Source organism: Oryx dammah, unplaced genomic scaffold (genome assembly GCF_014754425.2).
Source record: "Oryx dammah isolate SB20612 unplaced genomic scaffold, SCBI_Odam_1.1 HiC_scaffold_5, whole genome shotgun sequence".
In the NCBI taxonomy this organism is placed as follows: domain Eukaryota; kingdom Metazoa; phylum Chordata; class Mammalia; order Artiodactyla; family Bovidae; genus Oryx; species Oryx dammah.
In genome coordinates, this window is record NW_024070189.1 from 78,923,397 (window position 1) to 78,950,615 (window position 27,219).

Consider the following 27,219-nt stretch of genomic DNA (forward strand, 5'->3'; position numbering starts at 1 on the left):
CTGACATAAATAAAAAGGGAAAATCTTTTCAGTACTATATCTTCAAGATTTTTTTTAAGAAGGAGAGAGAGAGACAGATAATGCAGTTGATTTTCTATTCTGAAACGTAAGAAATGTTGTGGTTCAGTTGTGTTAAAGGCAATTTCTTCATGTTTAAAGTAAAACTTAAGAAGCTTATTACCACAGGATAATTAACATTTTTTGGCTTTGTTCTTGTTTGAGAAATACCTCAGATAGCGTAGCGATGAGGTATATGTTTATTCCCTTACAGATATTCATCAGTTATTCCTTTCATCCCACCCAGGACTGAATCAGTTTCATCAATAAATGAAAATGTTATAATATTCCCCATTGAACATAATAGAACCCACTTGGACTCCATGCTTCCCTGCTATGCTCTCTGCATTGCTCTCCTCTCTCAGTATGATTCCTGGGAAGAGGAGTCTCTGCCTTCCTGTTTCCTGGTGTTCTGATCATGTCTCTTCTAGAAACACTTTCTTAGCTTAGCATTTCACTGCCTCCTCACTGCTTGTCTAGCCTCTTTTCTCTGCCCCTCAGAGTTGGGTGACTCAGACCAAGGCCTTTGCATTAGTTTTCTACTGCAGCATATAGTGGCCACAAACTTGGCATCTTTAACAAGATAATGTGTTACCTCAGAGTTCCCATGGATCAGGGGTCTGGGAACAGGTTAGCCAGATTCTCTGCTTGTGGTCTCATGGGGCTGAAATCAGAGGCAGCCAAGGCTGTGGTCTCATCTGCAGCTCAGGGTTCTCTTTACCGTCCTATCCTCATATGAGTGGAAGTCAGTTCCTTGCGGTTGTAGGACTGAAGTCCATTCTTTTCTTGCTGACTGTTAGCCAGGGACTGTTCTCAGGTCCTCGAGGCCATCCTAAAATCCTAGCCATGTGTCCCTGTCATTACCCACAGCTCACTTCTTCAAAGCCAGGCCTCTGCTAGGACTGGGTCTCATAGAGTGGAACCCAATCAGAGGAGTGACTGTCTTACCTCATTCACCGGTCCTCTCCAGATCCAAGGGAGGAATTTTACAGGCATGTGAAAGGAGGCAAGGTCTTGGGAGCTTCTCAGGATTCTGCCCCTCACAGCCCTTCTCCTCTGTCATGGCATCTAGCTCTGTAGCTCTCAGTATCACTCAAATATTCTCCCTCCCAGTTTACAGACCCATATCCAACTGCCTACATGTTATCTCTGCTTGGATGCTGGCTTGAAATCACCAGAATGGAACAGTTGATTCCTTTGTGTTCAGTTCAGTCGCTCAGTCGTGTCCGACTCTTTGCGACCCCATGAACCGCAGCACGCCAGGCTTCCCTGTCCATCACCAACTCCCAGAGTTTACCCAAACCCATGTCCATTGAGTTGATGATGCCATCCAACCATCTCATCCTCTGTCATCCCCTTCTCCTCCTGCCTTCAATCTTTCCCAGCATCAGAGTCTTTTCAAATGAGTCAACTCTCCGCATCAGGTGGCCAAAGTATTGGAGTTTCAGCTTCAACATCAGTCCCTCCAATGAACACCCAGGACTAATCTCCTTTAGGATGGACTGGTTGGAACTCCTTGAAGTCCAAGGGATTCTCAAGAGTCTTCTCCAACACCACAGCTCCAAAGCATCAGTTCTTTGGTGCTCAGCTTTCTTTATAGTCCAACTTTCACATCCATACATGACCATTAGAAAACACCTACCCTTTTTTTTTACAAAATAGGGGTGTGCATGCTTAGGGATAACACTGGGCTGCTATTTATCTCTGTGGTCTTTTACTCCTTGGAAGAAAAGTTATGACCAACCTAGATAGCATATTCAAAAGCAGAGACATTACTTTGCCAACAAAGGTCCATCTAGTCGAGGCTATGGTTTTTCCAGTGGTCATGTATGGATGTGAGAGTTGGATTGTGAAGAAAACTGAGCGCCAAAGAATTGATGCTCTTGAACTGTGGTGTTGGAGAAGACTCTTGAGAGTCCCTTGGACTGCAAGGAGATCCAACCAGTCCATTCTGAAGGAGATCAGCCCTGGGATTTCTTTGGAGGGAATGATGCTGAAGCTGAAACTCCAGTACTTTGGCCACCTGATGTGGAGAGTTGATTCACTGGAAAAGACTCTGATGATGGAAGGGACTGGGGGCAGGAGAAGAATGGGACGACAGAGGATGAGATGGCTGGATGGTATCGCTGACTTGATGGACATGAGTCTGAGTGAACTCCGGGAGTTGGTGATGGACAGGGAGGCCTGGCGTGCTGCGATTCGTGGGATCGCACAGAGTCGGACACGACTGAGTGACTGAACTGAACTGAACTGAACTGAAGACATAGTCAGTGAGGAGGTCTGGGCTGGGGCTTCCTCTGCTCCAGCCTTTTCTTTAGCATCATGCTCCTGCTTTCTATCTTTTACAAAGCTGTTAATCTCTTGCTTGGTGATTGCTCCTTCCTCCTTGCCCTGTTCTCTGTGTTGTTGTGAGTCCTATTTCCATTGGCATTCTTTTTTTAATGTCTACCAGGATTAAATTCAGGTCTATGAAACAGAAAGTCCACATGCCAGTAACTTTAAAATAGGAGGGTGGGGGGACTTTTTTTTTTTTTTTTTTTGTCTTAAAAAACAAGTCAGGCTGCTGTGGCAGCTCCAGGAGGTGCTCAGGTACTGACTGTTTTTTCTGCTCAGTCATCTGGACACCTGTCTTCCATCTTCAGAACTCCCACCTCATGGTGGCAGATGGTCATGGCAGCTCCAGCCATCACAGTCACCTTCTAGGGAGGAAGAGGTAAAGGGGAAATAGGACAGATGGTACAAGTCAGCTGAGTGTGCTGCACTTAGTATTTATAGAAAACTTTTCTTTATGACTTCTGGTTACCTTTGGCCCCCACTCTTTGCAAGGGAGTATGGGAAATTAAAGCTGAATTTAGCTGAATACAGTATTATTTCCAATAATTGAGGAGTTTGATGATCAAGAGAAGGATAGACTTGGGTTTGCAGCTAGCACTTTTACCCTATGTTAGCAGCACTTCAGCTGTGAATCGAGGAAGCAAACACAGGCTCAGCCTAACATCTTGAACTAGAAGCACTGAGCTATGAAATGCACAAGATTCCTTCTCTCAGTCTAGACTGGTTAGTGGTGAATATATGCTTATGAATGAGAAAAAAATTTTATTACAGTTTTAGATCCTGAGGTTTAGCTGTGTATATTAATATTTTCTTAGAGGTCATTATGCCATTTCTTCTCATGTAAAGGAGCAATTTAGTAGGACTTCCAAATTTTTAAATTAGAGCATTAAAATATTTCCACTTTAGAGGCAGTGTGTTAGTTTTTTATGCATTGCTGCTGTAAGAAGTTAGCATAAACTTAAGGTAATGGCAACCCACTCCAGTACTCTTGCCTGGAAAATCCCATGGATGGAGGAGCCTGGTAGGCTGCGGTCCATGGGGTCGCTAGGAGTTGGACACGACTGAGCGACTTCACTTTCACTTTTCACTTTCATGCATTGGAGAAGGAAATGGCAACTCACTCCAGTGTTCTTGCTTGGAGAATCCCAGGGACAGGGGAGCCTGTTGGGCTGTTGTCTATGGGGTTGCACAGAGTCGGACACGACTGAAGCAACTTAGCAGCAGTAGCAGTGACTTAACACAAATTTATTATCTTATACCTCTCAAGGTCAGAGATCCAAATTGAGTTTCACTGAGCTAAAATTAAGATATGAATGGGTTGTAGGAGATAATTGATTCCTTTCCCTTTTCAGCTTTCAGAGGTCACCTGGGCTCATGACCTTTACTTTGTCACCTAAGCCAGTCATGTATCATCTTCCATTCTCTGATTCTGGTCCTCCTGCCTCCCTCTTACAAGGAGCCTTATGATTACATTGAGCTCACCTGTATAATCTAGGATAATCTCTCTGTGGTAATATCATGTAATCAGATATACACAGTAGTAGCTGGCCCTATAAGGTAATATTCACAGGTTTAGGATATGGTAGGAGGAACCTGCAACAGGCAGCTCTAACTCAACTTCCAAAAGAATTTTCCTTTATTTATATTGTCCCTTAAAACTGCTGCCCAGAAAGGGCAGAGAACCCTTTAGCTGAGAACCATCACTCAGATATCATGAACAAAATTTAGACCTAATGCTTAGGAATATTGGAAGGATCAGTCTTTTTTTAGTTCTTTTTATTATAGAACTTTTAAGAAACTCCTCCATATGATGTGGTCTAGTTCATATGGCGTTCCAGGAATGATGATTATCAGCAGTTGCATTTTGTTTTGCCTTTTTCTGTGAAAAATAGGTAGAAAGACCTTTCATCAGAAATGTACTTCTTCCGACCATAATGTTATTATATTCATTGATTTTGGAAATTATAAACTTCTATACTTTCTTTATAATTCACTTACTGAACTCTTAATTTTTCAGAAAAAAATTCCAATCTATTATACCAGATGATGTATAATAATAACAACTACTAAAACAGAGAACTCATGTTCTGAAACATGAATATTTAGGCCAGCTAAAGAAAGAATTGTCAATAAAATTTCAGTGTATATATATTTTGCTTTCTTTTTATTGGAGATCACAGTGGTTCACTTTCTTTTATTGGCTTTTACCTCAAATAATGTCTTTATAATCAAAAGACATTTCCTCTGTTTTCACTTCTGTCTTTATAGCTTAAGAAATGCATTAAAACTCCAGAAATTCCTTCTAAACATGTTCGGAACTGGGTCCCCAAAGTCTTAGAACAACGACGACAAGGTTTGGAAACATATTTACAGGTAAGATGTGTTTCGATCTTCAATTAATATAATGTCACTTAAAGAATCATATATCTCAGTGTTTTTTCTCAGAACTTATGGGTGAGATGCAGACCGTATCAAGAAGCCAAACATTCTGAATGAAAGGAAAGTTTAAAATTATAAATATGTTGTTGGTTGGTTCTTTTATCTTTAATTAGATTCTATTTTAAAATGGTTATGTGGAAGTGAAAATTTATTATAAAAGTAAAAACAAGTGTACAAGATGTCTATTTTTTTGTTCAACCCTACAAATTGCTTTTTTGTTTTTAGCTTTGCTCTTCAAGATTCGTCTCTTCCTCATAGCCTAAGATGGTAAAGCATCTGCCTGCAATGCAGGAGAGCCAGGTTCGATCCCTGGGTCAGGAAGATTCCCTGGAGAAGGAAATGGCAACCCACTCCAGTACTCTTGCCTGGGAAATCCCATGGACAGAGGAACCTGGTAGGCTACAGTTCGTGGGGTCGCAAAGAGTCGGACACAACTGAGCAACTTTATTATTAGGGCTTTCCTGTGGCGTAGTGTTCCTAGCCTTTAGATGTTGAGTGTTCGAGAGAAAATGAGAGAAACTGCGTTTTCAGTGGGCCTGGCTGGTACACGTCTGGAATCAAATTGAGAATAAGTATATAAAAATTGCCTCTGACAAAGTACTAACTTCTTCAAAAAGTAGAATCTATAGGACTCTCTTTCCTGCAGCTATGAGGAGCAAACAGATCTACCTAAGCCAGATAAGACAAAGCAGTCTCTCTGCCAAGTGACAGAAAAAAAAAAGAAAAAGGAAAGAGTAAGGCAATGTCAACTTCTCTGAGTTTTAAAACAAAAAGTGCTAGTGGCCTCAGGTGAACAGTCTGTGTAGCCATCATTAATCCAAAGAGCACCACGTGGAGTAGGCGCTGAGAGGAGGGCGGGGGGCTTGGGCACCTGTGTTCATCAGCACATGAGTCCACTTGAGGGGCTGATGCATGAGGCTGACTGACCAGGAGTGAGGGGTTGATGTAGGGGAATCTTGGCTCTCAAAAACTGGGCATCTCCTCAGAGTTCTGAATTTACCATGATGATCTAACCAGGACATGTTTCTTCAAAGAAGTTGGTGTTCATCCACAGCTGTCTTTGTAACCCCCTTCAGCGTTAACCCTCAGTGGATCCTGTTTGGGCAGGCAGCTATGGGCTTCATGAAGCCTACATCTGGTGTCCTCTACAGAGCTTTTCTGGTTGGTTGTGCTTGAGTGACTAGTAGCTGGAAGCTCAAGAGAGGCTGTTGACACAGGCTTGTACTTAGGGATCAGTTCACAGGCCTCTCCCCCAGTAGAAAAATTGTCAAGGAGCCGTCCCTGGCCTCCCGCAGTTTTCTTGGTCTTTACAGTGTTCACAGGGGAAAGTTGGTGTGTGGAAACCCCCAGAACCCAGGGGAGGGCTGTCTTCACTCTTTTGTTCTTCTGCTTGGGGATGTGGTAGATGGATCCTTCACTGCCTCTCCCCGGCAGTGGGAGATTAAGGGAAGCAGAGACTGCAAATGACAGGGAAGTGTGTGGCATGTGCCTAGAGATCCTGTATATGGAGCCATGAGACTTCCAGAGCCTCGGCCTGCAACTGCAGAGCAAAACCAAACCCCAAAACCCCAAAATGAGACTTTAGATGTTGTATGTAAAGGATAAAAATGCATGTTCTCTATAATTATACGGGCTTGGTAAACAATGCATTTTAATTTGTAAGCCAGATTTTCCACAGATATTGTATATCTTCAAGCTTCAGTTCTGAAGAAAGCTTTGCTCTTTCCTCCCATTGTATTTGACACATGACTCCCATTACTACTCAGTGTAAACATTTTAAGATGTTTGTACTTTGGATATAAATATGCAGATAAAATCATCTGGCATAGAGAGGAGTTTACAGTGACACTCAAATTGAGCTTAGAATTTTCTATTCTCAGAAACAGAGCTTGAAAGATGTGGTTGAACGACTGAGAGGGCTTGTTTGCTCTTGTGCGTTTACTATTCACTTTGTTGTCAGTTAAGTCCTGAAGGAGTTCAAGGATGCTTTCTCTTCTCCCCCTTTTCTCTGATTCTGTCTGTGTGCTGTGGGAGCCAAATGGAAGTTACAAAGATGAGTGTGGATGAAAGATGAGTGCTTGAGCAATTCCCAGGGAAACGAAAACCCTGGCTTAGGGGTCACTTCTTAATGTTTAAGTCTCTTCAGAAGTAAGACAGTTCCCACTGTTTCTTCTACTCACCTGTGTAACTCCAGTTTGAATCCCACTCACCCCCTGTACCAGTCTGAACCCCTGAGTGTAAGTACCACTAGCACTTCTTGGCAGGCACCACTCTGCAGCAAATCCGTCCCAGCTTGAGGTATATGGGATGGCCCTGTTCAGGCCCATAAGCTTGAGAAAGTAGCAATACCCCAAGCCATAGCATCTTAAGCTCATAGAGATCTCAGACCTTATCCAATCCAGCTTGTCTCCTGCCCTTCAGTTAAGTTCATGAGCATCCCTCTGGTCTCAGTTTACCACCCATAAAACAGACAGATTAACTCCTGGAAGGGCTAGAGAAAACCCTTCCTTTTGTCCCCAAAGCAACTAATACACTCTAGACCATGGATGGGTTCGGCACACATTTCCTAAACTGGCCCACAGTGCTCTTTTATTTTGGAGATGGAGAACCAGGATTCCAGTGGGGTTAAGCAACTTGCTCACTTCCTGGAATATATTAGTTAAAGAGATAGGATTGGAATTTTAATTTCTTAACTCCCAAGTTAGACTCTTTTTATTATGTATTGTAGGTTTTCTAAGTCAGGAGAAATTTTCAACCTTAACATATAGTTTGTCTTAAGGATATGATAATAAAAGTAAAGGAAAATAGCTTATAAACCATCACAATTTAACTGGCTGTCTATCCCCAACTTCTTTGATCGATAAATTTGTTTTATATCTTTGACTTCAATATTTAGAATCCTTTAAAAACTGTGAGCAATGTATTTTCTGTGTTAAGTCATCTGGATAGAAACAGAAATCTTAAGAATAAATTAATTTGGGTTTCCCAAACTTATTTGACCATCAGACTTGGTTTATGTAGTATTTTATCTCCCAGTTTGAGAGGATTTTCCACCTTTCCTAAGACCCCACTGAAACAAAAGTATAAAAACTTAAAAAGAAATAAACCACAGCAGTTAGATGGTGGATGGGCAGGGAAAAGAGGGGATCATCAATGGGAAAAAAAAAAAAATTGACAGTTTTTCTAAAAGATGGAATGTTCTGGTAGCATGTGATGGGTGCTACAAAGTGAAAAGCAAAGCTCAGCCATGAGCGCCTGTGTGGACGTGGGAGGCAGCCTACTCACAGCTGTGGTGGAGATAGTCTTCTGGACTTGGAGTCGGCAGGTGAGGCAGAGGCTGAGGTGAGCAGTGAGACTGAATCTGGACGGGTGCCCAGGCTACTTATTCTGTACAGAATACATCCTCATGTTTATGACCAGGTCCAAAATTTGTAAAGACTATTTTCTTGAAAATAAAACAAATGCAACAAAATACTAAACAGAATGTCTGAGGAAAGCTAAAGCTTCTAAGGTGGATATCAGGGCCCCAAGTTGACAACCCCCTCCCCCTCCTCTTATCTCAAGGAGAAGCCCATCAAACTGCACGCTCCACCCACACTTTGCCCTCAGAAGGAAGCACTCCTGCTGACTTGAGGTCCCCTCAAGCTGCTTTCTGCAGTGAGATCTGATCACCAGGGATCTCCAAGCATTGACGAAAAAGGCTAAGATGAACGAAAGCACTAACTCTTCAGGAAAGAGAGAATTCAGAACACAACATGTATCATAAAAATGGATTTCATAAATCTCAAGAGCTTCCCAAAGGTATTACACTCAAAAAATGACTCTAGGATACTGTATGAAAGGACCAATCAGAGAACACACAAGTGTTCTTAGCATTAGTTGTTTTATCCAGTTGATGAAACTGTTTTATCCAATTGATGGGGAGCTGCCCTCCCTAGTTGGCCAACTGTTCCACAGAGTATAGCAACAAAAGCTCCAACAGAAGACAGGAGACACAGAGGTCAGTTCAAGTCTGATGTCCTCTTTTCTTCTGGAGGCCCAGGGAGAAGGAAGAGGAGAAAATACAGAAGTGGGGAAGAAAATAATCAAACAAGAAATACTTAACAATTCCACCTTTCCTCAGAGAAGGTTCTCCAAGGGCAGAGCACAATGAATGAAGAAACCCTCTAATGCCTAGACCTAATCTGGCAACACTTCAGTACTTCATCAAAGATGAAGACCCTTGATTTTTCTTCCAGAAAGAGAAAACAGTGGTTAGCAAGGCTGTATCTTCACTTATTTATTTAAGGCTGATTTAATGCGCAAGTCTCTTATCATTCTTTATTAGCAACTTTAAATTGGAAGCTTTCATGATTTTCAGACAAGGAATTTCACCAGAACTTTGCATGAATAGCACACTTGTACTCTTTATTGCAATAATGTGAAATTTATCTTTCTGAGAAAGGGACTCATGTCTTATGTCACTTTTTCAGGAACAGCACTTGTTTATGTTTTCATCTCTATCACATGGAGTGAAAAGTTATTAAAGTTTTGGGAGCTGACCAGAAATAGCTCATAGTAACTCATGACAAAAAACCGAAGCTGATATTTTAATCCCTTAGAAAAAAGTTCATTTGAAGAAAATTGTGCCATATCTGGGTCAGGCTGGGTAGATGCAGAGTGCTATCTTCAAAGGACCCTGTTTACCTGGCTAGCCTGCCCCTCACTCATTCTTTAAATTATACTATGCAGTATAATGTTCCATTTGGTCAGAAGTCTGAATTAAAGAGTATTGTATTTTTGACTTTTCCAGTAGTGCCTGAGGTATCTGTTAAAACTGACCATGTGCACTTGCAAATTTCTAATCCCTTGAGTGCAGTGAACTATATATAATCAGATGACATTTTAAAAGTGAATCTCCTGTATCTTAACTTGACTGCTTGATCTGTAAGAAAAAAGGTATGTTAAAATTCCCCACTTATGTTTTCATGATTATTGATATAGTTGGGCTTAGTACAACCATCCATTTTTTTTTTTGTTTGTTTACTTATATTCAAATACTACATTTAATTTTTATCCATGTTTTTTATTAGTTCCCCTTTTGCTGAATTTTTCTTTCTTTGCTTGCTTTTGGACTGGCGGCAGATTTCTTCCTCCTTTGTCTCTTTCCATTTTACCCCGTTAGTATGTATGATTCCCTATTTTAGTGATTCCCTATTATCTTTAGTTGCCTCCTGAAATTTACATGGACCTTGTAATGTTTTAAATCTGATCACCTTGAATGTAAGACTCTGGGTTGACAGTTCTTGTTTTTTTCAGCACTTGGAAAATATTTCGAAACTTCATTTTGCCCCCGTGGTTTCTGATTTAAATATCCATTGTCATATTAATTGTTTTTCCTGTATATGTAAGATGTTGCTTTAAACTGGCTGTTTTCATCGTCTTTGTGCCTGCTCTAGCATGGTGAAGGCAAGATGTTTTATTTATTTTATTTATTAAAACAATTATTGTTCAAATACTGTCTAATCACTTAAACATCTCAGGGCACAGAATGGGTGCTTTTATGTGCTGTGCTATGCTTAGCCACTCAGTTGTGTCTATTCTTTGTGACCCCAGGGACTGTACCCCGCCAGGCTTCTCTGTCCGTGGTGATTCTCCAGGCAGAAATACTGGAGTGGGTTGCCGTGCCTTCCTCCTGGGGATCTTCCCGACCCAAGAATCAAACCAGGGTCTCCTGCATGGCAGGCGGATTCTTTACCAGCTGAGCTACCAGGGGAGCCCCGGGTACTCTATAAATGTTAAAGAGAGGAGAAAACTTTTATTCTTGAAAAATAAAAATCAAATGGCATTTTTTCCGAGATTTTGTCTTTGTCTTTGGTTTTCAGAAGCTTAATTATTATGTGTCTTGGTTTGTGTTTCTTTTAAGTTTTTCCTGTTTGGAATCCTGCCAACTTGTTGAATCTGTAGGTTTCTCTTTTGCCACATGTGGAAGTTTTTAGCCATTATTTTTTGGGTACTTTTTCAACCCCTTTCTCTTACTCCTCTCTTTCCAGGACTCCAATAATGGGAATGTTCTATTTTTTATAACAGTTGCACAAGGCCCTAAGACCTTTATTTATTTATTTTGACTGTTTCTTTCCATTGGTCAGATTAGATACTTTGTTTTGTTTCTATCTTCCCCTTCACTGATTCTTTTCTCTTTTCCTTCCATTGGCCCATTGAACCCTGCACTGAGCCCTTTCTTTATGTTATTGTATTTTTCAGTTCCAAAATCCCCATTTGCCATTTGATTTTTCTTTGTAGCTTTTACTTTCTGCTGATACTTTATATGTATATGTGTGTGTGTGTGTGTATATATATATATATATATATATATATATATTTCCACACACCCCCCTTTTTTTTTCAGCCACATTGCACAGCTTTCAGGATCTCAGTTCCCTGACCAGGAGTCGAATCGGGGCCACAGCAGTGAACGCACTGAATCCTAACCATTGGGCCACCAGGGAACTGAGACTTTTTATTTCTTTGTTGAATTTTTCTGTTTCTTCTTCTTTCAGATATGCTCATAATTACTCGTGGAAACATATTTATCATGGCTGCCTTAAAAAATCATTGTCAGATAATTTTCACATGTCTCTGTCATCTCAGTGTTGGCATGTATTGGTTGACTTTTTCATCCTGTTTGAGATCTTCCAGGTTTTTGACATAATGAATGATTCTGGTTGCATTCTAGACATTTTTGCATTATGGTACGAGACTCTGAACCTTATTTAAATCTTGGTTGTTTTAGCTTGCTTTCTCTGGTACTGGTGAGTCAAGGCAGGGGACTCCACCTTCTTTCTACCAAGTGAAGATGGAAGACCAGATTCCTCACCTAGCATCACTGACAGCTGGGTTGGGCTGGGTGCTCCTCATCACTGCGGAGAGGATGGGAGTTCCAGCTCCCGACATGGTCTCCACAGACCCTGTAGGTGGGGGCACATTTCTGGCTGTGGGGATGAAAGTCCTGGCTGCATTCTTGGCCTTCTCTGACACCACCCCAGCACGGAGTGCTTCATTACCAGCCTTACAAGGATGGAAGTCTAGGCTTCCCATGCGGACGTTACTGGCATGAGTGGCAGCTGGCCACAGTTTCTTCTGTGGTACGTTGGCTATAGTAGAGCAATTTAGAGTTGGAGAGTTTTCTGTCTTGCTAGGTTGTCTCTTGTATGGTTTTGCTAAAGGAAACAGGGTTTTGCTAAAGGAAACAGGGTTTTACTGGGGCCTCATTTGTCTGCATATGTTGGTATTTCCTGGTTGCTAGTTTTTTCTTCTCCAAGTCCAGATAGGTGAGGCAAAATGAAAACCCAGGAAAGATAAAGCTCAACACTGTGTCATTTCTTGGGTCCTAAAAAGTCTCTTTTCTTCTTTCAATCTGTCATAATCTTCTTGTTTGCTCTCTATACAGGGCCCAGTGGTTTTAGTTGTACTTAGCAGGATCAATGGGAAAAAGTATATCTGCTCCATGTCATTGGAAGTCAAAGCCATACATTGATTTTTGAATTTAATATTATGGTTTTTTTTGTTTCCATGAATTCTGTTTTCATTTTTGTCCTAATCTGCCTGGGTTTTACATTTTTTTAATAGTCCTTGTATTTTTGCTTACATTTTCAAACCTCTTTTATATTTTATCTCTTAGACATATTAACTCATTTCCTCAGGAAAAATGGTCACCACCACGTATCATCTGAATTCAGTGGACCATGTGTAGTTTTTTCTAATTATATTTTATAAATAATTTACAGAAATTTATTAGAACTTTTGTCAGAATTTCAACATGGCAGATCCAAAGTCAGTCCACATTTCCCTGTTTTTTAAAAGGGCAGCATCCTTTGAACAGTAAACCTAACTGTTATCAGCGTCTATGTATGAACATGAAACATAAACCATCTTATAGATACTGATTCCAGATTTTTATATTCATCTCTAATAGGTTCCAGTGTATCATTGTTTCTGATTCTTTCCTTTGGACAGGCATTGTTAAAACCCAAAACCGCAATGGTTAGTAGTTTTCTTGAGGAGACAGTGACTAATATTTTTGCTGCATAATTACAAAATATTTTCATTTTAAAATTTACAAATACCAACTAGAATGACTGAATCAATGAAATTTTTTTAAAGTTTCTGTATGATCTGTTTCCTTCTAGTCATCTTTGTATATCCTATAGCATAGTCCACTGAGGCTTCATAGTTGAAGGGTTTTTTGTGGATCTTTTTTGCCACTAGAAAGCACTAATTTAAGTTACCAACCTGTGAAGGGGCCAGTTTGTGGTTTTAAATTCTCAGAGGATGTTTCTTCTCCTCTCCTTTACTTCCAAGACTACTCTTCACAGTTCTTTATTCTCCCCTCCCCTAGGGAGAAAGCAGCTTTACTTGGAGCTCATCTTAGATTCCCTACACCCTCTTGCCTTGGGCAAACCTCAGGCTTTATCTTCATTTCCTTCATCCATACACTTCCCAACCAGATGCTCAAAGTTACAGAGTTCACAGTATGTCCACAGGACAGGGATATGTGATAAATAGGAAAAGGAGTACGTCAAGGCTGTATATTGTCACCCTGCTTATTTAACTTATATGCAGAGTACATCATGAGAAACACTGGACTGGAAGAAACACAAAGTGGAATCAAGATTGCCAGGAGAAATATCAATAACCTCAGATATGCAGATGACACCACCCTTATGGCAGAAAGTGAAGAGGAACTAAAAAGCCTCTTGATGAAAGTGAAAGAGGAGAGCGAAAAAGTTGGCTTAAAGCCCAACATTCAGAAAACGAAGATCATGGCATCCGGTCCCATCATTTCATGGGAAATAGATGGGGAAACAGTGGAAACAGTGTCAGACTTTATTTTTTTGGGCTCCAAAATCACTGCAGATGGTGACTGCAGCCATGAAATTAAAAGACGCTTATTCCTTGGAAGGAAAGTTATGACCAACCTAGATAGCATATTCAAAAGCAGAGACATTACTTTGCCAACTAAGGTCCGTCTGGTCAAGGCTATGGTTTTTCCTGTGGTCATGTATGGATGTGAGAATTGGACTGTGAAGAAGGCTGAGTGCCGAAGAACTGATGCTTTTGAAGTGTGGTGTTGGAGAAGACTCTTGAGAGTCCCTTGGACTGCAAGGAGATCCAACCAGTCCATTCTGAAGGAGATCAACGCTGGGATTTCTTTGGAAGGAATGATGCTAAAGCTGAAACTCCAGTACTTTGGCCACCTCATGCGAAGAGTTGACTCATTGGAAAAGACTCTGATGCTAGGAGGGATTGGGGGCCGGAGGAGAAGGGGACGACCGAGGATGAGATGGCTGGATGGCATCACTGACTCGATGGACTTGGGTCTGAGTGAACCCCAGGAGATGGTGATGGACAGGGAGGCCTGGCCTGCTGCGATTCATGGGGTCACAAAGAGTCGGACACGACTGAGCGACTGAACTGAACTGAACTGAACTGAATGATTCCTTTCCAAGATAATCTGAGCCATAGGAAGTTTTAAATGCCAAATCACTCTTCACAGTTAGCCAGGCTCTACTTCGGAGACTACTTAATTTCCTATAACACATTCTTCAAACATACATGGAAAGGTTTAGAAAACGAGTTTAATTATTTCCCAGCTATAAGAGTTTATTTGACAGTGTTTGCTTCCCAAATCAAAATGGATTTTATATTTCATTCATTCAGGGGTGAGAATGTGTTTAGGCAGCAACCTCTGGTAGGGTCCATAGTGGTAGAAAGTCAACAGTCGTACAGATAGTGCATTTCAACTCAACCTGACTGGAGCACACCCTTTTTAAAATTCAGCAATTATATACATGTGGTATAGAAGAGACTTTCAACATTCCTACAAGATAATGCCCAGAGAGGTTGCATCATGACCTAATCCTGGTCAACTATAGTCCATAGGGTTGCAAAGAGTTGGACACGACTGAGCAACTTCACGTCTCACTTGCACTTTTTTATACTTATATACGTGTGGTGTAGAAGAGACTTTCAACATTCCTACAACATAATCCCCAAAAAGGTTGCATCATGACCTAAACATGTCTTTTAATTTTTTATGTAGGCTGTATATAGGCTTAATGTTACAGAGTTCACCGAATAATAGGGTCTCTCAGTATGCCTTTGACCCTTTTTAACCACCAGTGCTCAGACGGTGAAGAATCTGCCTGTAATGCAAGAGACTCAAGTTTGATCCCTGACTCGGGAAGATCCCCTGGAGAGGGAAATGTCAACCTGCTCCAATATCCTTGCCTGGAAAATCCCATGGATGGGGAGCCTGGCAAGCTACAGTCCATGGAGTTGCAAAGAGTCAGACACGAATGAGTAACCACCACTCAGTCTGCCTGTGACCCTTTTTAACCACCCCCAGTGCTTCAGAAGACATTTTCTTATAAATTAGGTTGCTTCTGACTTCCACTGGGCATGTATTCCAGCCCTTTATCTTTCTCTTCCATGAGCTTCTTTACTTTTCTCAAGATAGGATTCTCTGGTAATGTGGTCCCCTTCCCTAATGTGCACCAGGAACTGCTTCTAAAATGCTGGAAAGGTATTTTCTTTTGAAAAAAGTTCGGTTAACATCTGCTCTGCTGCCTCATCACCTGTTGCTAGGTGCCAGGGCTTGACGAGGTCTGTTACCCCAGAATCAGATGGTCATAAGGTGACAGGCCAGCGTGCCTGGTATCACCATGGTGTCTTCTCTGAAGTTCTCTCTTTTACTTGATGAGCAGTAGTTACTGTACGTACTGTACTAGTTGCCCGTAAACATCTTATGAACTACATTTTCTTACTTCCATACTACAGTGTATTTGTGGACTTAATTTTCACAACTATAGACCACTGACAAATTTGACATTTTACTGTTAAATTACTAAAAATATCTCTTTTATGACCAAGAGCCAGTACTAGCAATTAGTATTCTTTGGTAGGGGGAGCTTTTATCCAAGTCTTGTTTGGACACCCCCCAAAGGTTTTTGGTTTTTGTCAGACATTCCATGAGAATTGCACAGTAGGCATAACTGAGTAGAGAACAATAGGCTAAATGATACTGAACTGAGATTCAGTTTTTAATGTTTTCAATGTCTACTTACCAGGTCTGCAGCTTTCTCTTGCTTATGTCAGCAAACTTGCAAACCACTACACATCACATCACACTGCTGGGATTGTGAGCAGTCAGTACTGTAAACATTAAGCTTGGAACAGGTTTCTAATTAAGATGTTAGAATTATAATAATCTCTAAGCTAGTTTTACTTCTTAAAGGCATTTTCTCATTATTATTCATGTAATCATATAATGTTAAAAACAATCTCTTACACACAATCTAATTTTATTCTTTCTTTTCCTCTACCTTTCATTTCTGTGGCTTTTAAGTCATATGTCTGCATATCTATTCCTAGCCATTCAACTCTGGCTAAGGACTAATTGAAATTTTCTCATTTAATCCAGCCTTGATTCGGTAAAGGCCTTGATGAAGCTGAGTCAACTCAGTTCAGCAGAGAAGCCCTGTGCTACCCCAGTGACCAGCATAGGACCTGATAGCCTAGGTCCTTAGAATTTTGAGTTTAATTCACAGATTAAGAAGTGATACTATGGCAGCTTCACTTCTTGTAAGTGACTTTTTTTAAACTGCAACTGAACTAAAGAACAAGACCTTACATACATTTTAAAATAAATAATGAACCTTATTATTCTCAACAATGAAAATCGAGCCTGAAATATATCATGGAGGTGGAAGACCTTATGTTTTTTTGTTTTTTGAGAGATATACAGCTTGAATTTCATAAAATCCCTGTAGAAACCCATAGAAGTAAGAATATCTGTGGAGATCTTGCTTATAACATGAGACAAACTGTTCTTTGTTCTTGTTAAAGATTGTGAACAGTGTGTTAAATAATATTAATGGCTAGGATTGTCAGTACTTAACAGTACTTTCCTTGTACAAGTGATTTTATTGATTGATACAGACTCAGTGTAACAGGAGAAGATTATTTTTACTGATTTTATCGAAATCTTAACCAAGTTTGTTAGTGCACCACGTATCTTTAAATAGATCTAGATGATGATGTAGATTAAGAAAAGCAAACCACCATCCATCTCTTTTTGATCTGTTAATAACTTAAATCCATCATTGCTAGCAAGTGTTTTCAGATTCTGTCGTGCATACATGTTTCTCTTGTCCCTGGTTAGAAATCCTATAACCTTGTTTCAGCGGTCGACTTTTCGTACAAGAAAACCCTAACCACTTATCCAGAATTTGGCAGGCAAGTTTGTCATCAGAATTGTTGAAGTAATTGATGAAATACAAAGGAAAAAGTAAAACTGTACTAGTCTCTGCTATTAAATTTCATTTTTGTAGCCAGTGAGCTGTGTATTTTTAGGTTTTATAGTAGTTCTGTAAGAGTATTTGTGTGCTAAGTTGAAAGCACTGTATGAAGGCTATAAATAATTACTTAAGACAATGTATGATATTTCTTCTCATTATACTGTATTTTAAAGGTTTCCATTTTAATTACAGAGAATTGTGCTGTTTAAGTTCAAATGTCCTTTTTTCCCTAGTAATTTACCTACTTCCCATTGATCTCAAAATAATACTTTGTTTAAAATAATTTTTAGTGCAGAAAAATTTTTTAATTTTCTAAAGGCAGTCACACATATTATTTCTTTAAAGATCACAGTATCCTTTTCTTTCAAGGAAACAAACCAGTATTTTGAAAATTCTGATAATGCACTCTTGCTCACCTTGGTGGATAAGTCTGATGGAAGCCGGTCCTACAAAACTATAGATAATGAACTTTCAGAGGCCAGATGGGTCAGTGGAGGTGTGATTAGTAATGGCTATTAAGAAGCGTTAGGGCCTTCAAAAATATTTCTGATTTCATGAAAAAGACCTGTGTGAAAGAAGGAGATAGAATGGAAATACGCACTACAGTGCACTGTGGCCTGAAAGCTTTGATCAGACTTAGAACTTAAAACTTTGGGAGTTATTTCCCAAACCTGCGAATTATCAAATATCGACCACCCAATTTGGCACTTGGCACTTATTTAAAAAATTACTTGAAGGGGTCAGTAATTAAGGTTCAGTGCTTTGAACAAGAACACTGGGTTAATAAGATGGATTTTTTGGGTTGAGTCTTCCTCTTGAGCTGGCTATGCTTTGCTGCAGGCCTTTTCTAGAAAGAAAATGGGCAAGGTGTGTGTGGTGAGAACAGGCACAGACCTGCACTCATTTACGCAAAGCCAGCTCAAAGCCCCTCCTCGAAACAGGTTGTTGGTGATGCCATTCTAGGCTCATGAAGAGAAAGATAGACTGCATATTACTTCTTCACGTCCAAACATCTCTTAAAAAGTAGATGGATTTAGATGATAAAAACTTCACATCTTGAGCTAGCATTATATTTCTTTAACTATCGGTTCCTTTAAGGTGGGTATAAGGTGTCTTGAGTCTCTCTTTACTACTACTGCTGTTTTCTATTCAGAGAAGATTTTAGGAAGCCCAGCATTATTCTTGAGATACTTTTGTATTTTATCAGATTCATTGTAATGGATTCATGAATTTTTAAAAACTGGCTTTTGTAGTGAGGTTCACTTTTAGCTTGATGACTGTAGTTTAATCAGAGGAAGAATATTATATATCTTTTCTGTGGTCATTTATTTTCTGATCACTATCTGTTTCTTTACAGGCATCAATCATTCTTTCCTTGCAGGTTAACATATTTTTAGTATTAACAGTATTTTTTGTTATTGTTCTGATTTACACGTATGTTCATACTCAACAACATTGAAAAACACAAAAGAATAAAAATAATTGTCTGTGATTCTTCCACTTAGACCACTGGTTCTGGACCCGGACATTTGATGATGCACAGAGATATTTTTAATTGCTACAGCTGAGGATGGGGCTGCTGCTAGCATGCATCTAGTGGGTACTTCAGGAATGCTAGCCATTCTACGGTGCGTGGGACAGCCCCAGGCAAACAAGCATTTGACCCCAAATGTTAATATTGACCGGGATGAGAAACCCTGATTTAGACATCTCAAAATTTTAGTGTGCTTGCTTTGTCTTTTTCCTATGCATAGTTTTAATCCTGTATTTTAAAATGCTTTTACATCATCTATCGTGCTTTATAAACTCCTCTTTTAAAAACAGATTATGAACATTTATCATGTGTTAAGTATTCCTCTAAGAGAAGGTTTTAAAAAACTATTTTAACTTTTATTATGGAGAATTTCAACATATAAAGACTTGGCAGAATAATGTACTAAAATCTTATATTTCCAACATCAGCATCATGGTTGATAATCAACCATTGTCAATACAGGGGCAGTCTAACCTGACCTATATCTTACCCCACCCTCCCATGTTACTTTGAAAAAACTCCCCAATATTTTTATCTATAAATATTTCAGTATGTATCTGTAACAGAAAGTTTCTTTTAAAAAATAATTTTAATAAAGGCTTCATAATATTTTACCCTATCCTGTGGATATATTATAATTTATTTAACTAAGTGCCTACTGTTGAGTTTTGCTTTTTTTTTTTTTTTTTTACTTTTACACTTAAAAATTTTTTTTTTACTCTTTATGTGACACAATCTCTTGTTCTACAGGTGAAATAGAAAGTGTGCAAACTAAGCAAGGCGAGAATGAGCACAAGACCCTTAATTTCATTAAACACTGTGTAACTGGTAAAGATTAATGTACATATCTCCTGCTAATTCTTTCCAATTACTTAGTTCATATAAATTCCCAAGCCTGGTTAATTATGCTGAAGTCAGGTAGTAATTTTGAGCAGTGTTCTGACGACAAGGGAATTTTCCTGGTATAACCTTGCCCTCTCACACAAGCTCTCAGCAGATTAGGCGCTCAGCCTGGAGTCCATTCATTTTCTGCTCAGGCCTAATTGCTGCCGACTGGCTGCCACAGGTACCTGGATAGTCTGTGTTTAAGGAGGCAGGGACTTGTGAGAACAAATAAGGAAAGATTAATTGTTTGTTTTGTTCCCTCCCAAGAGAAATGTGGGTGCTTAATCAAGAAAAATAATTTCTTCTGTTGATTTGGCTTATTTGGAGAAAAGATAATCGTGTAAAGCTAGGCACAAAAATGATGCCTTTTACAAGAGGTATTGCCACTTACCTACACAGGAGACAAGGATACAGGGAAATGAATGTAAGACACTGATGAAATGGATGAGGATGGCTCACATTTCTCATCGTAAGTAATCTGGCTGTTGGGCTTTTATTTGTACCAATAGTGCTAGCTAGTATTGTCATTTGTTTTGTCTGGCTCTTCGGAAATCTAATCAAGGAGACAATAGTGTAAAAAAAATCAACAACACTTTTCCAAATTGTTCTTAATTGCTGGAGTACAAAGTGAGCTAAATGCTGTGATGTTTCCAATTAAAGGACCTGTTTTAAGCAAGCACTATTAAATCTATCTTTCCTGATCTGATAAATAAGCAATCAAAGAGTGGAGCAGATTAATTGAGAGCCATTAATTCCAGATTCCTTATAACAGGAAGTGTGAACCAACATTATTAATGAGCTTTGGCAATTTTGGGCTTGATACCTGTGTCACTTGTATCTTCTGGTCCATCAAACAAAGGAAATTTATTAAGTATTATCATATTGCTTGTGACCTTTCATACCTACCCCAAACCATTTGCTTTCTAAAATCTCAAGAAATATTAGAAGGACTTTTGATGTGTTTTGAATCAGAGTTGACCATTGAATCTGGAAGGTGAAAGTGAGGGAATTAAAAGAGAAATGTATATTGTCCCTCTGACAGGAAGTGGTACAGCTATAAACACAAGAGTTTTTACACTAGGCACGAGCTGGCAATTTTTTCCTGTGAAAGACCAACTAGTAAATATTTTAGACAGTGTGCCCTGTATGGACTGTCATACTGCTCACCTCTGCCACTGTAGTGTGAAAGCTGCCCCTGGACGATATATAAAACAGGGAGAGGGGCTGTGTTCCAGTTATTGTTCGATCGCTCATTCGTGTCCAGCTCTTTGCAGCTCCATAGACTGCAGCACGCTAGGCATCCCTGTCCTTCAGTATCTCCCGGAGTTTGCTCAGACTCGTGTGTATTGAGTCGGTGATGCCATCCAACCATCTCATCCTCTGTCAGCCCCTTCTCCTCCTGCCCTCAATCCTTCCCAGCAACAGGATTTTTTCCAGTGAGTTGGCTCTTTGCATCAGGTGGCCAAAGTATTGGCGTTTAGCTTCAGCATCAGTCCTTCCAATGAATATTCAGGGCTGATTTCCTTTAGGATTGACTGGTTTGATCTTGCTGTCCAAGGAATTCTCAAGAGCTTTCTCCAGCACCACAGTTTGAAAGCATCAATTCTTTGGCACTCAGCCTTCTCTGTGTTCCAATAAAACTTTACTCATAAAAGCAGGCAACAGGCCAGATTTGACTTTGGGGCTCTAGTTGAGCCCTGGATTTAGAGGCCAGTGGCAGATTTGGGTGGACGGGCAGCAGCAGATGGCTGGAATGAAGAATGTGGCCTGGCATCAGGTGAATATGGGTTCAGAGTCCTGAATCTACTTGCTGCTGTATAAGCTAAGGTAGTTAATTAACTTCTGTGAGCACTAGTCACCTTTTCTGTAAAAAGGAATAAGACAATACACCTCATAAAGTTGTTAGTGAGGATTACATAAGCTAATGTACATGAAGCATTATCCAGTTCCTGATATAGAAGAGGCATACAATCAAAAATAGCTATCATTTTTTTCCCATCAAATCCAGGTCATATGTGACATGCTTGTCCTCATTTTTCTGAAATTCCAGAATATTCCTAGGACTCCACAGAGCCATGGGAATTAATGCCTAATCTTATTTGGCCATGAAAATTAACTTAGAAAGTATTCTTTTAGGAACCCATCTAAACAATTCAGCTAAAACTGTAACTAATTAAAAATCCTGTTGGAGGCCATACAAGGCAGAAATCTTAAATTGCTAGTGTTAATCTTCTATCCATTCACTCTTGTATTTATTAATTCATAAAATAAACATTTTTCAAGAGCTATTCATGATCAGATACTCTGCCTCAGGCTTTACATTTATTGTTTCACAATCCTCACCACCAGCCATGCTCAGTAGCATCATCTGGTATTGAAAGTCAGCCCGCTTAAACATGGACCATTCTGTATAGAATCACACCTGTAAGCCCATCTGTAAAGTACCTCCATTTCTCTCCACAGACAAACAATTGGCAGGCATTTCAGGTTGAATTTTTTAAAGAACCTGCCAGTCAAGGGAGAGATTTGAGGAGTGCTGGGGTGGGAATCTTGTCCCTAGGGGAGCAGTTCATGCAAGACTCTCGCTAGCAAGTCTCCAAGGTGGAGTGTTCATGATGACCCACTGGAGTTAGAAAGCAGTCATGCAACTTGTTTAAGTATATTGATATTTTTAGTCTGATAAAGAAGTAAATTAAGCTTTATTCATGTTGCTGTAGAGGGAACTCCCTGGTAATCCAGTGGCTAGGACTTTTTGCTTTTACTGTCCAGGCCTGGGTTCAGTTCCTGGTCAGGAAACTAAGATCCCTCAAGATACGTGACATGGCCAAAAAAAGAAAAAGAGAGAAAAAAAAATTACGGTACAGACCAGTACTGGCCCTCTCGCAAGCCCAAACATCGGTCAGCCTGGGGTCCACAACCAGGAGCCCTCATTTGCTTGTACATTCCAGTCTGTTGCACTTTGTGATGCTTGATTAGGTCGGTTTATGATCTATATTACCTCCCTTCAGCTAACTCTCACAGAAGTTGTTTGGTTGCTTAGTCACGTCCAACTCTTTGTGACCTCCTGATCTGCAGCCCACCAGGCTCCTCCGTCCATGGGATTTTCCAGGCAAGAATACTGGAGTGGGTAGCCATTCCCTTCTCCAGGAGATCTTCCCAACCCAGGGATCGAACCTGTGTCTCCTGCATGGCAGGTGGATTCTTTACCACTGAGCCATGGGGAAGCCCTGAGCCTCATGGAAGATTCAGTAGCTTAATAGGAGCCCTGGAAAGAAGCCATCGATTGAAGAGAAAGCTAGGAAGTACTCACCCAGGTGCACGGTGAACAGCAGAAAGGTGTGGCCCTGATCCCAGCACTGCTTCTGGTTCTGCAAGCTCCAAGGCCCTCACTTAACCTGGCCCTTCAGATGGAAGGCCTAGGAGCACCAAGTAGGAGAGAAAGCAGCCTTTGAAAGAACACAAGCCTGTGAGAGAACATGATGAGATTGGATGTTTGAAAATTTTTCTGTCATGGTGGGATTTTGTTGCCAGAATTAATGTTTATAGCCTGAAATTCTCTCCAGCTCCCTTAATACTTGGAAACAGCATTTTCTAGCCTGTTCAGAAATCTTTCACAAGAAGACTTTCAGTGACTCTTGGACCCAGATTTTTCTAAACACAATATTTTGTAATTCTGTAAGAACAACTGTCCAGCATCAAGAAAGGGAGATTCCTGGCCACATCTCATTAAGAAATTAGCCTTTGTGGTGGCGGAGATTGAAAGTTGAAAAATTACTATTATGATTCAGTAAGTACAGTCATTGGATCCATTTGTCTTTTTGAGATACTCTTTTCTACAATAGTGGTCATTAAAATCAAATATTATGAAATAAACAGAATTTTCAGTCACTCTTGAACACAATTAGAGAATAATCACTGTATTTCAACCTAAGAGAGCTTAGTCAGTCATATTACTCTCCTGTTAAAATATCATTATCTGGAATTTTTAATAGGAACAGAAATCATCTTTTTATCATTAATACATGCCATTATAGAGAATTTAAATATTAGTTCATCTTACTGTACACATGGACATCACCAGATGGTCAACACCGAAATCAGATTGATTATATTCTTTGCAGCCAAAGATGGAGAAGCTCTATACAATCAACAAAAACAAGACCAGGAGCTGACTGTGGCTCAGATCATGAACTCCTTATTGCCAAATTAAGACTTAAATTGAAGAGAGTGGAGAAAACCACTAGACCATTCAGGTATGACCTAAATCAAATCCCTTATGATTATACAGTGGAAGTGAGAAATAGATTTAAGGGCCTAGATCTGATAGATAGAGTGCCTGATGAAGTATGGAATGAGGTTCGTGACATTGTACAGGAGACAGGGATCAAGACCATCCCCATGGAAAAGAAATGCAAAAAAGCAAAATGGCTGTCTGGGGAGGCCTTACAAATAGCTGTGAAAAGAAGAGAGGTGAAAAGGAAAGATATAAGCATCTGAATGCAGAGTTCCAAAGAATAGCAAGAAGAGATAAGAAAGCCTTCTTCAGTGATCAATGCAAAGAAATAGAGGAAAACAACAGAATGGGAATGACTAGAGATCTCTTTAAGAAAATTAGAGATACCAAGGGAACATTTCATGCAAAGATGGGCTCAATAAAGGACAGAAATGGTATGGACCTAACAGAAGCAGAAGATATTAAGACAAGGTGGCAAGAATACATGGAAGAACGGTACAAAAAACATCTTCACAACCCAGATAATCATGATGATGTGATCACTCACCTAGAGCCAGACATCTTGGAATGTGAAGTCAAGTGGGCCTTAGAAAGCATCACTAGGAACAAAGCTAGTGGAGGTGATGGAATTCCAGTTGAGCTGTTTCAAATTCTGAAAAATGATGCTGTGAAAGTGCTGTACTCAATATGCCAGCAAATTTGGAAAACTCAGCAGTGGCCACAGGACTGGAAAAGGTCAGTTTTCATTCCAATCCCAAAGAAAGGCAATGCCAAAGAATGCTCAAACTACCACACAATTGCACTCATTTCACATGCTAGTAAAGTAATGCTCAAAATTCTCCAAGCCAGGCTTCAGCAATACGTGAACTGTGAACTCCCTGATGTTCAAGCTGGATTTAGAAAAGGCAGAGGAACCAGAGATCAAATTGCCAACATCCTCTGGGTCATGGAAAAAGCAAGAGAGTTCCAGAAAAACATCTATTTCTGCTTTATTGACTATGCCAAAGCCTTTGACTGTGTGGATCACAATAAACTGTGGAAAATTCTGAAAGAGATGGGACTACCAGACCACCTAACCTGCCTCTTGAGAAATCTGTATGCAGGTCAGGAAGCAACAGTTAGAACTGGACATGGAACAACAGACTGGTTCCAAATAGGAAAAGGAGTACATCAAGGCTGTATATTGTCACCCTGCTTATTTAACTTCTATGCAGAGTACATCATGAAAAATGCTGGACTGGAAGAAACACAAGCTGGAATCAGGATTGCCGGGAGAAATATGATTAACCTCGGATATGCAGATGACACCACCCTTATGGCAGAAAGTGAAGAGGAGCTAAAAAGCCTCTTGATGAAAGTGAAAGAGGAGAGCGAAAAAGTTGGCTTAAAGTTCAACATTCAGAAAACGAAGATCATGGCATCTGGTCCCATCACTTCATGGGAAATAGATGGGGAAACAGTAGAAACAGTGTTTATTTTTTTAGGCTCCAAAATCACTGCAGATGGTGACTGCAGCCATGAAATTGAAAGACGCTTACTCCTTGGAAGAAAAGTTATGAGCAACCTAGATAGCATATTCAAAAGCAGAGACATTACTTTGCCAACTAAGGTCCATCTAGTCAAGGCTATGGTTTTTCCTGTGGTTGTGTATGGATGTGAGAGTTGGACTGTGAAGAAGACTGAGCACTGAAGAATTGATGCTTTTGAACTGTGGTGTTGGAGAGGACTCCTGAGAGTCCCTTGGATTGCAAGGAGATCCAACCAGTCCATTCGGAAGGAGATCAACTCTGGGATTTCTTTGGCAGGAATGATGCTAAAGCTGAAGCTCCAGTACTTTGGTCACCTCATGCGAAGAGTTGACTCATTGGAAAAGACTCTGATGCTGGGAGGGATCGGGGGCAGGAGGAGAAGGGGACGACTGAGGATGAGATGGCTGGATGGCTTCACGGACTCGATGGATGTGAGTCTGAGTGAACTCCGGGAGATGGTGATGGACAGGGAGCCCTGGCATGCTGCTATTCATGGGGTCGCAGAATTGGACACAACTGAGTGACTGAACTGACTGATATGATTTAAAATTTTCCTTTCGTGTATGTTTTAAATAGAACATAATTAATACGTAATACCTTTACTTCACGTATAATTAAGTAAGTATTAGAGTGAGGGTTCAGCCCTTTTTCACTGGAGATGTGTATGATGAAAAATGTTTGGGAGACATGGAGACACTGCTCCAAGTCACTGGAACCTCCTGTTCCATTCATGCCAGTGTGTTTTAAGTAAGTAAAATATGTTTAGAATTTTAAAAAATATTCTTCCTCTGGTTCTTCTTTATTAGAAAATATGCTGTATTTATTTTAAAAGACCTCTCCCAATTCAGAATTTGGCCAACTCCCATCTTGCTTGTACTAAAGGAAATCAACCCTGAATATTCATTGGAAGGACTGATGCTAAAGCTCCAATACTTTGGCCACCTGATGCAAAGAGCTGGTTCATTGGAAAAGACCCTGATGCTGGGAAAGATGGAAGGCAGGAAAAGAAGAGGGCAACAGAGGATGAGATGGTTCGATGGGATCACTGACTCAGTGGACATGAGTTTGAGCAAACTCCAGGAGATAGTGAAGGACAGGGAAGCCTGGCATTTTTTCACAGGGAATGCTTGCTTCCTCGATGGGAAATTGTGGCTCTTAGCCCCTTTCTTCTGATCCTGCCCCTCATAGTGATTCAAGAAGACTTGTTATTGTCTTTTGTCCCAGAGTGCCTTTTAGGTAGCGGGCATGCCAATAAATTGAATTCTTTCCATTTTCTCCCTCATCCACCTGAGCAGGAGAGTAGGGTCACAACATCGGAGCAGAGGGTAGGATGCTGGAACTCTGATCATCTGTCTCTGTTATGATTTTAAACCATCCCTGATAGGAGAGTCACCTCCTACCTACCAAGAGCTTCCTTACATTCTACACACACAACTGAATCCGGCATGTCATAGCTAGGATGCTCTTGGGCTTATTTAAGGTACTACTTGTCATCCTGCTGTTGGAGATTCCTATCCTGTTCCGGAAAAATGTAGGCCATTCTTCGGTTCCTTTATGAAATCACCCTTTCACTAACAACAGTCCCAGGACTGTGTCCTGGAAGCTAGTCTCGATCAAGCAAAGGAGCACTTTCCCTGCTTGTCGCCCCCACTGCCATTTTGATTGTTGAGTGCTTTATTCCTTGCTGATGTCATGGTAGTTTCCTCAGTAGCTCCAGCTGTTCTGCACAGTATCCGGGGAGATGTCCCTTCTCAACTTCCTCTCTGTTCATGATACTCACCTACCAAGAATTATGTCATGGCTCCTTGCTAGCTACTGAACTGTGATGTTCTCAGGCCGGATACTCTGCATGGATCTTACTGCCTACTA

General features: G+C 40.3%; 1 protein-coding gene across 1 annotated transcript in view; it reads left to right on the forward strand.

Annotated features, from left to right (window-relative positions):
• The window catches only part of SNX24 (sorting nexin 24), a 171,809-nt gene that overhangs the window by 104,587 nt on the left and 40,003 nt on the right, over nt 1–27,219 (forward strand). Inside the window, exon 3 of the mRNA XM_040241713.1 lies at nt 4,660–4,764. Within this exon, the coding sequence (XP_040097647.1) occupies nt 4,660–4,764 (105 nt within the window). The remainder of the gene's footprint in view (nt 1–4,659; nt 4,765–27,219) is intronic.